This window comes from Mustela erminea, chromosome 17 (genome assembly GCF_009829155.1).
Source record: "Mustela erminea isolate mMusErm1 chromosome 17, mMusErm1.Pri, whole genome shotgun sequence".
In the NCBI taxonomy this organism is placed as follows: Eukaryota; Metazoa; Chordata; class Mammalia; order Carnivora; family Mustelidae; genus Mustela; species Mustela erminea.
In genome coordinates this window covers 13623930-13640117 of record NC_045630.1, presented here as the reverse complement: position 1 = coordinate 13640117, position 16188 = coordinate 13623930, and the positions used below count along the sequence as shown (strand labels likewise).

The 16188-nt window shown below is 37.2% G+C and overlaps 1 protein-coding gene across 8 annotated transcripts in view; it reads right to left on the bottom strand.

Annotated features, from left to right (window-relative positions):
• RPS6KC1 (ribosomal protein S6 kinase C1) overlaps positions 1-16188 on the bottom strand; it is a 177885-nt gene that overhangs the window by 38807 nt on the left and 122890 nt on the right. For all 8 annotated transcript variants that reach the window (XR_004279901.1, XR_004279903.1, XM_032316993.1 and 5 more), the window contains 2 exons: positions 4592-4639; positions 3202-3334 (listed from right to left, as the gene is read on the bottom strand). Coding sequence is in view for 6 of the 8 variants with exons in the window: in XM_032316993.1 (XP_032172884.1) it covers positions 3202-3334; positions 4592-4639 (181 nt within the window). In the remaining 2 variants the exon portion in view is untranslated. The remainder of the gene's footprint in view (positions 1-3201; positions 3335-4591; positions 4640-16188) is intronic.

Here is a 16188-nt window from a genome sequence, read left to right as displayed (position 1 = left end):
AAGTTCCTAAAGTGGCCTATTAAGACCACAGAATTTTCCCACCTGCCTCCCTACTTCCAAGCTCTTCCCATTCTGCTCCAGCCACAGTAACCTTGCTATTTCTTATATGTCACCCACACTCTTGGCTCCAAGTCTAATTGTTCTCCCTTGCTGAGATACTATTCCCTCACATACCCACAATGCTCCCCCCTTACTTTCTTCAGGTCACTGGCCAAACATCCCTTTCTTAATGAAGTGACCACTCTAGATAAAACAGTAACTCCCACCTCACCCCTTCAGCATCCCTTTTCCCCTTCTTTTATTTAACTTTCACCACAGAACTTATCTCCATCTGACACGTATTTGCTTATTGTTGGTTTTGCCTCTCGATGCTCAGCTCTATGTGGGCAAAGTCTTCATCAGTTTTGTTCACTGCCATGTTAGAACTGAGCCTGTATCCCAGTAAGCACCAATATATTTCTGAATAAATGAATTAAAAGTGGAAGGAAAATGAGTCTGAGAGATTTACCTGAATCTTGAATAGTCCTGTAACCATAAGGAAGCTAAAGTCGCACATCATAAATATTCAAGCATTCATAAAAGAGAAAACAACTGTTCAACACTGATTTTTAGGAACAGCTATTTACACATATAAAAGCAATGTGTGTATGATATATGCACGACTTCTAATTCACATCAGTAACAAAAACCACTATGTAAAACATAGCACACTGCCCATGATAAAGTTCACCTGATTGCTCAAGGTAAAGCCAAAAAAGTCGCCTATATTCTTCTCTCCCTGACTTAGAATCTATCACAGATCCTAGAGTCTACCCTCAAAGCATAGAAGCTAGAACTCCAGAACGCCATGCCATCATCAGCTCTTGTCTAGACCATGCACTGACTGATTACTATTCCTTGCCCTTTATACAAAAGTCAGAGCGATCTTTCTTAAAACATAAATCAGATCTCGCCACTGCTTTAGAGATCCACTGGTTTCCCAATGCACTTGAATAAAAGTCAAAGTCCTTTCCCTGCAGTAGAAGACTCCTGCCTATTTCTAGAGTCTCATAGATCACGACTGCCCTCACCTACTACACTCCAACCAAATGGTCTCCTTTCTTGTTCATGTTTTTGCCTTTTTGCTTTTGGTTTCTTACACTGATGCCTGTACCTAGAATGTGCTTCCCAATTTCATCCAAATGGTTATTTCTTCTGTCATTCAAAACTCCTCTTAAATGTTGCCTTTTTGGAGCAGGCTTCCTTGACTACCTCATCTAAAGTAGTTGCCCAGGTGTTCATTTTTTTTAAAGCTCACTTGTTAGAGACCAGTGCACTCCCCATTATTCATCAGTATTATCAAGCTTTTGGTTTTCTGTTTGAAAACTCATCACAAGAATGTAAGTTTCAAAGGGGCAAGCTCTCTTGCTGTCTTGTTCACCAAAGAGAGAGTCTAGTACATAATACATGCTCAATAAATTTGCTGAATATTAAATGAATGTACAGTTCCTACTTGCACTGTCATATAATATCTTTGTGTTATAAAATCTTAAAATCGAGCAGCAGACACCTGAAATCAACAGTCAAAAAGAGATCCTCCCCCAAGTTTAAATAATCCAAGAGAAATTCAAAATCATGTAGCCATTCAAAGCCAGCTGAGGCCAACAATAAAGGAAAAGAAGCTTGGTAAAGATAATCTAAATCTAGACACATGGCTTTCAAAAAGATTATAAAGATTTTCTCAATATTAAAGTAAAATCAGTTGAAATATCAGCTTTAAGGGGTATCAGAGAAAGTGAGAAGATGGCAGAAGAAAAACTGGTGTGTTCTGGAGAAGGAAGAGAATGAGCAGGAAGAAGCTGCCAACAGCAGAGGCAAACTAGAATCGAAAATTTGCCACAGATAATCTCCAACATGAATAATCCACACTGGGTAATAGAATATTGACTATAATTACATTCATCCTACTGACCTTGTTCTAAATTATTATGGATTATTACTACGCAAGTTATTTTGTTCCACACCAGAGGTGGCTGTATTTCGCTATCAGATGACATGACCTCTAATTCAATAATGTCTGTAATGCACTGGTATCCTCAGATAAAAGCTGTCTATAATGTCTGAACAAAGGTGAATTAGTTATCCAATTCACACACGCAATTAACTCTCTTAATACCTGAGAGACCATGGAGCCCCTTCTGAATTTCCTATTAAATACTACATATGGAGGTCTTCCCTCCATCTGTAGTTATCTTGTGCTGTACTTCATAATAAACAATATTAATAGTTTATTGCCCCCGTCAAAAATCTTGCATTAGTTATCATAAAGACCTCATTCCACGAAGCAATGACTCATTTTCCTGGGAAAAATGCATTAAATTCAAATGTCATGCCTATTTGGAAAACATAACAGTTCTTTATTCTCAGTAATGTAAAAATAAAAATAACACCTTCGTGAAACATGAGAAATAATTTAAATTTTTTCACTATTTTAAAAATACCTTTTAAGGCCAAAAGCCTATATTCATTATGTGGATTTATATTTATATGCTGTATTCAGTCATTCTAAATAAAAGACTATTTATTTAAATTCAGGTGTTAAAGGGCAAAAACAAATCAAAACATAGTACTTTTTTGCCACCTGTTCCCTCTACCATGAGCTGAAATTTCATCAATAGTTTGAAGGCAGAGCACCAGGCCTCTGCTTTGTACCCATATGTGATGCCAATGGCTGTATTCGTAAAAACCCAGATCAGAATAACTAGGTAATGTCAAATGTTAAGCAAATACCCATGCATTCTAAAAAAGGAGGTAATTAATTAATTCTTCAGGGGATGCTTTTTATTTTCGTTATCTAACATTAATGTATCCTTTTAGCAGAGAACAGAGAACAAAATAAAATCCCTAAGATAAAACCTAGCTCTTTTAGCAGACATTCACCTTAACGTGCTCATCACAGTAGCTCAATTCTAGGAGAAAGTAAGTCGTTATGTGTATCTAAGAATGTTACTGTAGTTCAAATAAAACCTCCTGTTCACCTGCGGTTGTCATTTTCCCTGACAACTCAAAGAGAACGGAGGACAGAGGACAGTTTCTTACATGGGTTTCGCATGTTTTATCTGCCCATGCAATGACAGAAGTAAACAAAGGACATTATAGACACTGAAAAACTAAGGAGATGACACTCTTCGCTCTGTAAACAATTTTAAACCACAAACTAACCTTCTGCGTGCTGCAGCACAAGAAACACGGACTCCTCAGAAATGATGTACTTGTGCAGACACACCATGTTGGGCACGCAGCGGGGGATGATGGTCTTTCTGTTCCTGCTGTATTCACTGCTTTTCCTTAGACCCTGACAGAGAACAAAAAGGTCAGTTGTACCCTCAGTTGCCTTTGGAGCCTGCTGTGCTCTGTGTTTATCAACCAAACTAATCTATCCGAGTTACTCTGGGCTTCAGAGAAACCACTCATCTGCTGCTCTATGCCCCTCAGTCCCTGGAGGCTCTGCTGATGGCATCTGGCGTGAATCCAGAGAACGGAAGATGCCACAAAGCTGCCATTAAAATCAATTACGTGGGTCAGTGTTTTTATTAGAGATGCTCTCAAACTAAGTCATCAGGATGACACACAGTTATTTCTCTATGACCTTTTCTTAAGTTTTATTTTACATATATTATCTATCTCTACCTTTAAAGCAGTAGACACTGTGAGATGATTCAAATTTCTGAGACACAAAAGGTATTCCTAGATGAAACAGGCGATTTGAAAATTTAATGTCAAAAAAGTATAAAGACTACTTTAAGTTTCTCCAAAGGAACAAGGTGTGGGTAGCGTCTGGAGTCAAAGCCTGGTTTAAAGATCCGGGGAAATGCCAGTGATAAAGGAGACGTGCAAAGAAATTCATTTCAGTATATGTCAATGTGACTTATTGCCATGCAGTTAGTAAAAGAAAAAGTATCTGAAAAAGAAATATAAAACTCATCTGAATGATTATTTCTAGATGCTATGGGAATTGTTCAATTAGGATATTTTAGAATAGGTCCTGTCACAATCCATTTCAATTTTGAAATTACAAATCCAGGGTTTTTTCTCTCCTTGTTCATTTAGTTAGAAATTGTTATACAAAGAAATAAAATTGAATTTAGTTTAAAAAAAAAAAGAGAGAGAGAGAGAGAGAGAGAAAGAGGACCAGGGATGTAGATAACTTTCCCAAATACCTGAAACAGAGACTTACAGGCAAAATTACAGCTCTTTGGGATATAATCATAATCAAAGGTACAGTTGTGCGCAATCTTCACAAATAATACAAAATGTATTAGAGATGTGTTTAAAGTACACACTATATATTTAAACAGCAGGGGAAGAGTCTTCAACTTATTCAAACTATTACCTCCATACTCTATGACCTACAACTCTTTTTAAATGTATGCTGTATTTATCAACTCTGATAAAGAACAGAAAGTAAAATAAATATAGATCACCACAAATATAACATCCAAATATAATATAACACCCAAACACCCAGGAAAAAATATTAAATTTTTTTTCTTTCAAAAGCATAATTTAAAGATAAATGCCTAAATTCATTAAACATACAAATTCTACTTACTTTTAAAATGAATGTCTGTTCTGTCCTTGTGTCCATTACAAGTAAAACCTACACAAAAGATATGAGTAATAATTTATTCACAGTACAATGAAACATTGACTTGTACACTTTTGAAACTATACTTTAAGGGTTTGGGGATAAATGCTGGAACTGACTCCACCAAAATTAATTTTTGAATAGGTGTTTTGTGTTTTGTTTTTTAAGCCACCAAATCACAGGATTAACAGTCTTATCTAAGGTTTTATTATAGTTTCCTTTTCTAAAAATTCCCTATTTTAGAAACATTTCTATGTTTTCCTAGATTTATTTTAAAATATATTGCTTAAGGGGCACCTGGGTGGTTCAGTCGGTTAAGCATCTGCCTTTGGCTCAGGTCATGATCTCAGGGTCCTAGGATCGAGCCCCATGTTGGCTCCCTGCTCAGTACAGAGTCTGCTTCTCCCTCTCCCTCTGCCTCTGCCTCTCCCCACCCCTGCGTGTGTGCATGTTCTCTCTCTCTCTCAAATAAATAAATTCTTTAAAAAAAAAAAAATGAAATACATTGCTTAAGTGGAAAAATTATTTTACACAAAGAATTTTTCCTCATGGAACATATATGGTTAAGAAGAAGTAAAAAAAAAATTTACAGACATTGCTAAAGTCTCAATTTTCTTCTTAAAATCCCTTATGTAGCAACGTGGTATAATGTGATCTCAATAACTCAAGCTCCAACTTAAGACCCCCTTTTGGTACTGCTTATTCATCCAAGACTCATCTGAGCTCCTCTTTTTCCATCAGCAAATCCTGTCAGCTCCATGTTCAAAATGTATCCAAAATGTGAACTCACTTGCACAGCTACTACCCTGATTCGAAGATTTATCTGGATTATAACACTGGCCTCCCAACAGATTTCTCTGCTTCCTTATTTTCTGCTCTATGGTCTATTCTCTAAATAGCAGCCAGTGTTTTCTTTTAAAAACGTAAGTTACATCACACCACTCCTCTCATTCAGAAAAAAAAACCCAAGTTCAAAAAAATTACCTCAAGACCATGCATGATCTCACACACTGCCCCCTCAGACTACCTCTTCCCCGAACCCATCTTGATGGATAGAAGGAATGACTAGAGATAATTATTCTACCATGTTATTACTTTACTATTTTGGAGACACAATAGCAGTTGGCAAACTTTCTATAGAGATCCAGACAGTAAAGATTTTTGGCCTTGCTGGCCCACGTGGTCTCTGCTGGAGCTCTTCATCTCTGCCACAGCAGCACAAAAGTAGCCACTATCTGCAATGGGCCATGTCCAGAGTATTTACATCAAAAACACCTACAAACATTGTAAAGAGGGCTTTCGGGTTCCCCTCCAGAGAGATGAGAGTCAAGGATGAAAAAAAGATGTCAAGCTTGGGAAAATGAAAGAATGGTGAGAAGATGGGGGACCAGCCTGAGGAGAAGACGGTAAATACCATGTTGGATATGATGAATTTGAAGCGATGGTGACCACCTCATCTTTGAACTTCCTTAATAAGTGTTTGACCTACACTACGTAAGTCTTCATTTAAATTCAGCTGAATATTCCCACAGTTGCCTTCTGAACTCACCCCTTCCTCTTGTCAAAGCCCTGTCCCCACTAGAAATAAAACCAAACCCTGTTTCTCCTCCTACAGTACTGAGTAACACCATCAACCATGTAACACCTCCACCACCAAAAAGCTCCCTCAGTCACTATGAATTTCCCCTGTCTCCTACCTTCATAACCAGTGACCAAGTCTACTAGCTAAGTATTTCTATTTATCTTGTTCTGTTTACTCACCATGTTCTATACTTTAGCCATCAATGTTAATTCTCTCAACTACCTGATACCATAATTCTGCCCTTTCTACTCTAAAAGTGAAGACATTAAAACTTTATCTGCAGAAGCTATAATGGAAGATAGTAACAGCATCTATCATTTGTGAGAATTTCAGTGAAGTCACCTTTATAAAAGTGTTTGCGATAGCCACTGTTACTATTATTGCTATGGCTGTTACTGCTGCTCCTCCTGACATGTTCCCCTCCGCCCACCCCAGCCCACCCTCAACCTCTGCCCCTTATCAAACACGTACTCATCCTTCCATATTCAGCACAAGAAACACTGATTCTCTCCGTTCTTTGTTCTCCCACTGTATACAGTACCAACCCCTTCCATTTGATTTTTTGTTCACGTGCCTATTTCCCAACCAAGTTTCGAGTTTTTCATGGGCATATTGTAGGCAGAATAATGGTCGCCAAGGATGTTCATACCTTAATCTCCAGAACCTATGAATATGTTATGTTCCTGGCAAAAAAGGACTTTGCAGATGTAATTAAGGTACAGACCTTAAAACAGATTATGTTGGATTATCTGAGTAGGCTCAATCAAATCCCATCAACCCTGAAAAGCAGAGAACTACCTCTGGCCAGAAGTGGAAACACAGAAATGATACGGCAGAAGGGGAAATCAGAGAGATTTTAAGTATGAGAGGGATACACAGTTGCTGGCGCTAAGATAGAGACACCCACATGTTAGCACTGGGGATGGGCCTCTGGGACCTCATAGGAAAGCATGAGAAGTAGCAGACAGCTTCTAGAAGCAAAGACCAGTCTTGGCTGATAGCCAGTAAGGAAGGGTTCAGTCCTACAACTACAAAGAATTCAGCCAATCCAATGGAGTGGATTTTTCCCAGACCCTCCAGTAAGGAACACAGCCCTGCCGGCACCTTGATTATAGTCCAAGGTGACCCATGTCAGTCCTCTGGTCCAGAGAACTTTGACATAGAGAAAGACAAATACATGACTTCACTCAGATGTGTAATTTAAGAAACAAAACTGATGAACATGGGGGAAGGGAAGGAAAAGTAAAATAATACAAAATCGGAGAGGGAGGCAAACCGTAAGAGACTCTTAACTATATGGAACAAACTGAGGGTTGCCAGAGGGGAAGGGTGTGAGCGGAGGAGGTAACAGGGTGATGAACATGACGTAATGAGCATTGGGTGTTATATGCAACTGATCAATCACTGAATTCTACCCCTGAAACTAATAATGCGCTATATGTTAACTAACTTGAATTTTTAAGAAAATCTAAAAAAAAAAGGAACTTCAACATAATACATTTAGTTGTTTTAAGATGCTAAGTTTGTGGTCATTTGTTATGACAGGAATAGAAAACTAATATAGGGCAGAAACTATATTTTTTCCAACACACAACACATCCCTCTCCCATGGTAAATATTCAATAAACACATGTGAACAAATCTAGATGTAAATGTTTAGAAGACACATGTCAATACGTGAATAGAGCTTAGAAATAAGTCGGAACTAAGCACTTATATTGGGGCATCCTCCATCACGATAACATCTAAAAACATGAAACCATACCTCCGATGTTGTGCAAATTACTTTATATCTGGCACGATGCTGGGTTTCAAAGAATTAAATCATATAATGAGATAGGTATATATTTTTTTCCTTTTGTGACTGGCTTTTTTTTTTAAATTAAAATATAGCTTACACAAGATTATATTAGTTTCAGGCACACAACATAGTGATTCAACAATCATAAACACTACGAAATGCTTACTACAATACGTGTAGTTACCATATGTCACCATAAAAAGTTATTACAATATTATTGACTATATTCTCTATGCTGTCCTTTCTATTCCTATAATTTATTTTATAACAGGAAGTCTGTATGACTTAGTTCCCTTCAGCTATTTCGCCTATATCCCTCTCTACCCCAATCAGACCTCCTCTCTGGCAACCACAAGTTTGTATCTCTGTAATTAGGAGTCTGTTATTTTTTTGTTTGTTCATTTGTTTTGTTTTTTAGATTCCACATACAAGTGAAATCAAATGGTATTTGTCTTTCTCTATCTGATTTATTTCAGTTAGCATAATAGACCATCCATGTTGTCATGAGTGGCAAGATTTCGTTCTTTTTGTGGCTGAGTAATAGTCCATTGTTTATATGCAGCACATTTTCTTTATCCATTCATTGATAGATAGAGACTAAGGTTGCCTCCCTATCTTTTTTTTTTTTTTAAGATTTTATTTATTTATTTGACACACAGAGATCACAAGTAGGCAGAGAGGCAGGCAGAGAGAGAGAGAGGAGTTAGCAGGCTCCCTGCAGAGCAGAGAGCCCGATGTGGAGCTCGATCCCAGGACTCTGGGATCATGACCTGAGCTGAAGGCAGAGGCTTTAACCCACTGAGCCACCCAGGTGCCCCCCTATCTTGGTTATCATAAATAATGTTGCAATAAACATACAGGGTACATGTTAATCTCTCAGTGTTTCCATTTTCTTCAGGTAAATACCCAGCAATGGAATTACTAGATTGTATAGTATTTCTATTTTTAATTTTTTGAGGAACCTCCATGCTGTTTTCCACAGTAGATGTACCAATTTACATTTCCACAACAGCTCATCAGTGTTCCTTTTTCTCCACATGCTCACCAACACTTTGTATTTCTTATCTTTTGGGTATTAGCCATTCTAACTGGAATGAGGGGATACTTCTTGTCATTTTGATTTCCATTTTCATGATGAGAAGTGCCACTGAGCATGTTTTCTTATGTCTGTTGGCCCCCTGTATACCTTGGGGAATATGTCTATTCGGGTCCTCTCCCATTTCTTAATCAGATTTTTTTTTTCAGTGTTCAGTTGTATGAGTTCCTTATGTATTAGGATATTAACCCCTTAATCAGATATATCATTTATAAATATCTTCTATTTAGTAGGCTGCCTTTTCATTTTATTCATGGTCCCCTTCTCGTGCTTGAGCTTTTTTAGTTTTATGTTGTCCCATTTTCGTTTATTTTTACTTTTGTTTCCATGGCCTGAGGAGACAGATCCAAAAAAATATTGCTAAGGCTGATGTCCAATAATTTGCTACCTACATTTTCTTTTATTGAGTTTTATGGTTTCAGGTCTTAGATTTAGGTCTTTAATCCATTTTGAGTTTATTTTCATGTATGGTATAAGAAAGTTTCATTCTTTTGCATGTGGCTGTCCAGTTTTCCCAACACCATTTATTAATAGACTTTCTTTTCCCTATTGCATATTCTTGCTTCCTTTGTCATGGATTTATGGACCATATAAGCATGAGTTTATTTCTGGGCTCTCTATTGTGTCCTATTGATCTGTTGTCCTAATGATTATCTATTTTTGTGCCAGTACTTCACCATTTTGATTATAAGAGCTTGGAAGTATAGTTTGAAATCTAAGATTGTTATACCTCTAGTTTTGTTCTTCTTTCTCAAGATTTCTTTGATTATTTAGGGTCTTCTGGGATTCCATACATACTTTATAATTATTTGTTCTAGTTCTGTGAGATATACGTGTTTTCATAAGGACTGAATTGAAACTATAGATTTCTTTGGGTAGTACGAACAATTTAATAATACTAATTCTTGTAATCCATGGGCACAGTGTATCTATCTTTCCATTTATTGGTGTCATCTTCAAACTCTTTCATCAATGTCTTAGAGTTTTCAGAGTACAGGTCTTTCAGTTCTTTGGTTAAATTTACCCATAGGTATTTTACTCATTTTGATGCAACTGTAAATGAGATTGTTTTCTCAATCTCTCTTTCTGTTGGTTGTTTATTAGTGTATAAAAACACAACAGACTTCTGTATACTGATTTTGTATCCTGCAACTTTACTAAATTCATTTATTAGTTCTAATAGATTCTTGGTGAAGTCACTAGCATTTCCTATATGCAATATCATGTTATCTGCAAATAATGATTTTTACTTCTTCTTTACCAATTTTGATGCCTTTTATTTCTTTTTCTTGTCTGATTACTGTGGCCATCTAGTAGTATGTTGAATTAAAATGGTAAGAGTAGACATAGTTGTCTTTTTTGTGCCCTTAGAGGTAAAGCTCTCAGCTTTTCACCACTGTGTATGAGGGCAGCTTTGGGTTCTTGTCATACACAACCTTTATCATGTTGAGGTACTTTCCCTCTATACCCAGTATGTTGAGAAATTCTTTTGTTTTGTTTTGTTTTATCATGAATGGATGCTGAATTTTGTCAAATAATTTTTGAGAAGTTGGTATATTTTTATTCACCAATTTTATAGATGAGGAAACAAACATAAAACTTTTAACTTGTCCCCTTTAAATCCTTTAAAACTTTAAACCCCAGCAGTCTGGCTCCAGGGTTCTTCCTCTGTAACTGTTAAGCTATATTTATGTTTGAATTTGAAAATTAGACATAGCTGTAATATCAAGGGTACATAAGACAACAAATAAAAGTGGAGGGAGAGAAGTACAAAGAAAACCAGAAAATATAAGATGGTTCGGGTGTCAGGGAAAGAGAAGACTTAAGATGACAGTTATCATCTGTCCTAAACCACGAAGAGAAGCCACGAAGGAGGACTGAGAATCCACTACTGCTGAAGGCAGTTAGGAAACTGTCTGTAACTTCCAGTACTGTATTATGCTGTGAACTACTGCGATCAAAGCTAGCCTGCTCTGCGTTAATAATGGGTGATAAGAAAATGGAGATAACATATAAATCTTTCAACAGAAAAGTATGCCAAAAGAAGGTAAAACATTAAAATGAAAGAGTTAATAGGATAAGCAGGTTCCAACTATTTTCAGATGGAATAGATCAATTCTCCCCATAATTTCCCTTTGAGCTATATTCATCACCAATGTTGAACCTCCAAAGCAAGGAAACACATTCAAAGAATGTGAACCTTGAGATTTAAATTAACATATCATCTGTGCAAAAAGAGGCACTTCAGCCCTCTCTCTGAAAAAGAGGGTTCAACGAACCTCAATTGAGCCTGTGAAGAAAAGTAGTGCTCCTTAAATCTTCTTTGTTTTTTATATCAAGTTGTGACTCTTTTAAACCACTCACCAGGATGCCAGTCCTACTTAAATAAGATATATCTATATGAAATAGAAAACACTTCACCAGGTAAAAGGTACGGAAGATGTACAAAGGAAAGAATTTCTTCTTCCTAACAGAAACCTCTTAGCTGGCTTACCAGAATACACCTACATAAATTAGGAGTGATATCTCTTTGTTGATCTTACTTCGCCATGAAGCATGAAGTGGATCAGATAAAAAGGCCAAATTAAGATCGATAAACATGGCTTGGAAGTACTGCTCTATTTACATTTACTTTCTTCTCCTACCAAGTTTGTTTGCAACTAGACAACGTTCACATTGAGGCAATAAACACAAGAACATATGTGATTTTTTTTTAAATGTGCCCTTTGACTGTCAATTTCTCCCAAACAGGTGTTGGCTAAATGATTATAAATTGGCCTCTGGATACACCTCTTCAACTGAGCCGTACAGGGCTGGTGATAATATAATTAGACCTAAAAACATCAGACTGGTGAATGCTTTCCATCTGTTTGGCAATAATGTTTAGTTAACAATAGTCTTTAAAAGAAGCACCTTCAACTTCAGTTCTTAAAGTTATTTATAGAGCCATTCTTAACACACCAGCACTCCTGCTAACAAGAGCTTTAGCCACTTGGAAATTATTAGCCATACGGCTGTATACAAAGAGAAACGACTGCATTTAACATCTGTAGCTTTCCAAATTTACACGCTTCAACCTCATTTAAAGTCATTTCTTAATGAACAGTGCTATGGCACTGCATTAATATTATAGTTGCATGCACAAAGATCATAAGAAGCCAAACATTTTTTAATGCCAACAGTAGGCTAGTCTGTAATGAAGCTGTCAGCATAAAGGACAAAATAATAGCTTCTTTAACCCTCAAACAGAATTTGTTCATTTGTGGACTAGAACACATCAATTTAAAAACTGCTCATGGGTTTGCTCACCTTTATAAAGACAAAAATCTAATTTGGTACTAATTTGATACAATTGTCTTTCCAATAAAAGGCTCCTAAAACCATCTTTTACTTCATGATAAAACAAGTACTATAACTAAAACTGTCATGAAATAATTACCTTAGATAGCATACCTTATTGAGAGAACACAATTAATGTATTTCTCCCTTTCATTTTTCACACTCAGTTATCAGCACTCTATTAGCATATGGTCCAACAGAAAAGATTATTCCATCTTTGCCCATAGTAATATATAGAATGACTGCCTCTAACTGGAGGGAAAAAAGCAGACACTTCTCCCTTAAGAATTAGCCTCATCTGTTCTTCACTTCTACCAGCACAATGAGACTTGTCCACTCTTCTTTCTAAAGGTGGCAGGAAAAACGCCAACTGATGGTAGTCTGGGGTTTTTTCTGATGATAGAATAAGGAAGCCTGACACTTAACTAGGTACCACTTTAGGGAAGATAGGAGGGGTGGGAAAGTATATCAAAGACATCAAATGATGATTTCTTTTAAACATATGAAGGATAAATTTGGAGAAAAGGGAGAGATGCTACTATAAAGACACTATACTGTCCTTGTGGTAATGAAGAGTGAAGACTTCCCTCTGGTGAGGATTAAGTGTCACTCTTGAAACTTTTTACATTTTCTTTTTTTAACAGACAGAGAGAGAGTGCGCAAGCAGGCAGAGTAGCAGGCAGAGGGAGAGAGAGAAGGCTGGCTCCCCGCCAAGCAAGGAGCTCGATATAGGACTCGATCCCAGGACCCTGATCCTGGGATCAAGACCTGAGCCAAAGGCAGCCGCTTAACCAACTGAGTCACCCAGGCGTCTGTACATATTTAATTTAAATGCTGACATCCAAAGTATGAAAGTCTCTAAAAATAACTTTAGCTCCGATTCCTTTAAAAAGAAAGACTGCATGAGTAATTTGAGGGAACATCTATCTCTAATTTGATGCCAAGTACTTCACAGGACTCCGGAACAATTAATAAAGGTTTAAAAAAAAAAAGAAGTCTACAGAGGTCATCACATTGGATAAACCCAGCCTTTTCCTTAATGATACCACAGTACTATTCATGTTTGCTAGATATAATCTGAATGGACTTCAGTTATGCAAGCCATACTATTGGGAATTCAGACATAAATAAACATAACAGCAAAGAATGGGAACAACATAATAAAGAAGCCAGAGAAAATACAGAAGCCCAATTCTGCAAATTAGACAGCTTTTCTCGACAGAGTTTCAGATAGATAAGATTATACTCACTGTACTCTGTTAAAAAAAGAACTTAACCATTAAGTTATTAACTAAACTCATCTTGGCAGCATTACCGGAACTAATAACGTTACTCTTCTGCAGAAATGGTTTTAAGCAACAAACCCAGAGCACTGAATCTTTGCTTCTCCCCCACTCTCACCAATACCATGTGATGATAATCAAGTTATTTATATTTACTGCTAAAAACCCATCTCATTTCGTAATATTCAAACTATATTTCCACTTACTTAATTCCACACCTTTTTCTCATGAGAGAGCTCATAAAATTCCAACTACTGAAAACAAGAAATAGTCCTAGGTGACCTTTAGTACCAACAACTCCCCACACTGGGCCCTAACTTTCTCTTTCCTTGATACCAGAAGGCAAGCAACATTCCTTGTACTACTGTCCAGCAACTCCAAAAGTACAAGATGTTGAACCTACAGCTTTTGTCCATCAGAAGTTACGGTGACAAGAACATCAACATGAAGAGACCGCATAGAAGTGTAAGGGCCTATTGAGCCAGAGCAGCTCAATCTGGTTAAACAGTGATTTTGTTGTTTATGCAGCAAAACTTAAACTGACCCTGCACCCCCCTCCTCAGGGAACTTACTTAAAAACAAGTCCCAGAAACCAGTCCCAGGTAACAAAGCCCAAATACAAGGGTGGGTCAAGCTGGGTGGACGTATCCAATCAGTGGGGGTGCATACGTCTCCCTTGCTACCAAGGAGTAAGGGCCCCGCCCTTTGGGCGCCTTTTGGGTGCCAATTCTGACCAAGGTGATAGGCTAGTTCAAATATCTACTAGGGTAAATTGTAATTCAATTAGTCACCCATGTGTGACCTAGCACGACTGTGCAGCTTTCTCTGTGTGTTACAATCTCATTGGCCACCTGTGTGTGGCCAGGCTCAACCACATGGCCTTTACTCTATGAAAATTAATCTGTGAGGCTGGGAGGGGTTGCCTCTTTGTAAGAGACGGCCCTGGCCGGTCAGTTTGATTCTTGATGCTTGGTGAGAAATAAAGCTTTGCTTGACCTTCACTTTGTATCAGTCTCGTTCCTTTGACCATGGACCCAACAGAAGGACTTCTCTCATGCTATGCCATTAAACCCAATCTACTCTTGATGGTTATATGCTCACAAAAGTATTTCACTGATGAGAATCCCAACATGAAGAGTAAAATTTGACATGGATACTTACAACTTTGGTCTATAGAGTGTTTTTATTTTACTACTCTAAAGGATCTATGTTTAACAAAGCATAAAATGTACCCCTAAGATTTAAGGAAAACAAATCCTTACAGGTCTTACCTGTGATTTAATTGTGCTAGAACTTTCAACATGGCACATTATCATGAAGTAAGTGAACAAACAAATCCAAAGAAGATTTTGCTTTGTGGACTGATGGCAAAGTTAAAAAAAATCACCAACCAATCAGAACACACTGAAATATTTTTTTGAGGCACACTGCGTTCTTGAGGCTTCTGTATAACCTAGAAATCTCTTCAACGGTGGGAAAACCAAATCTGCTAGGATTGTATAGAGATAGTACTGAAGATTCACATTTCTCACTATTAAAATCCAAAATACCATAATTCAAAGTATACTTAAGTGTTTATAGGATCACATTTAACTCCTAAAAACACCTATTTCAGTTTATCTAGTATCTGTCTTAACTACAGGCAAATTGGGGCAGGAAAAGGGAGAAAAGAACCACATTAGGAAATGCAAGCGACACAACTAAGCTGGTAAATAACTAATTTCTCTATAAGAAAACAACTAATTTTAGATTTCTTTAAATGCCCAGACATTTGCAAAGGTTTTAGTATGCTAATTTTTTAATTAAAAGATATTTCAGCAGTGAAAGCTCTTTCATATGCACTACTGATTCTTCATCAAACGCTAACTTTCCAACTTAGCACCAGTATAGCCGGTGGCAGCCTGAAGGTTTACCATCTGCTGCTACCCAAAGTCACTGTGGCCACCTTCAGAACATATGCATCAAAGCCTGAAGATAAGAGACGGCCTAATACTGCCTAAGTCAGCATAAGGGGGATGACAAACCCAGAGGCAGGCAACAGGCAAGCTACCAGAAAATACAGAACATCATGAACCATCAGTCACCTCTTAGAATACGTACCCAAGGTCACAGGGGACTCTAGTGGGTGAACAAAAAAGACAAGGGAAATACTTCTCTTAATGGGATTGACTTAAGAAAATTAAGTAAATGTGACTTTTTCCCTTAAAAGGGGGGGTCGTGGTGGGTTAGTCATATTTAAAGTCACCCATAATTCTATTCAAAATAAGCATACAATGAATAAAATGAAATATAAGAGCTAAGGTGTTTTAATCAGTTTACAAATAATAATAAAGGTTTTTTTTTAAGCAGTCATAAAATAAGGGACTTTGTTCTGAAAAGTTTGCTTTCTAGGTACCATCATATACATACTCCAAATTTACTCAGGGAAAATGTAATGAGATGAGGTTTAATAATATCTAC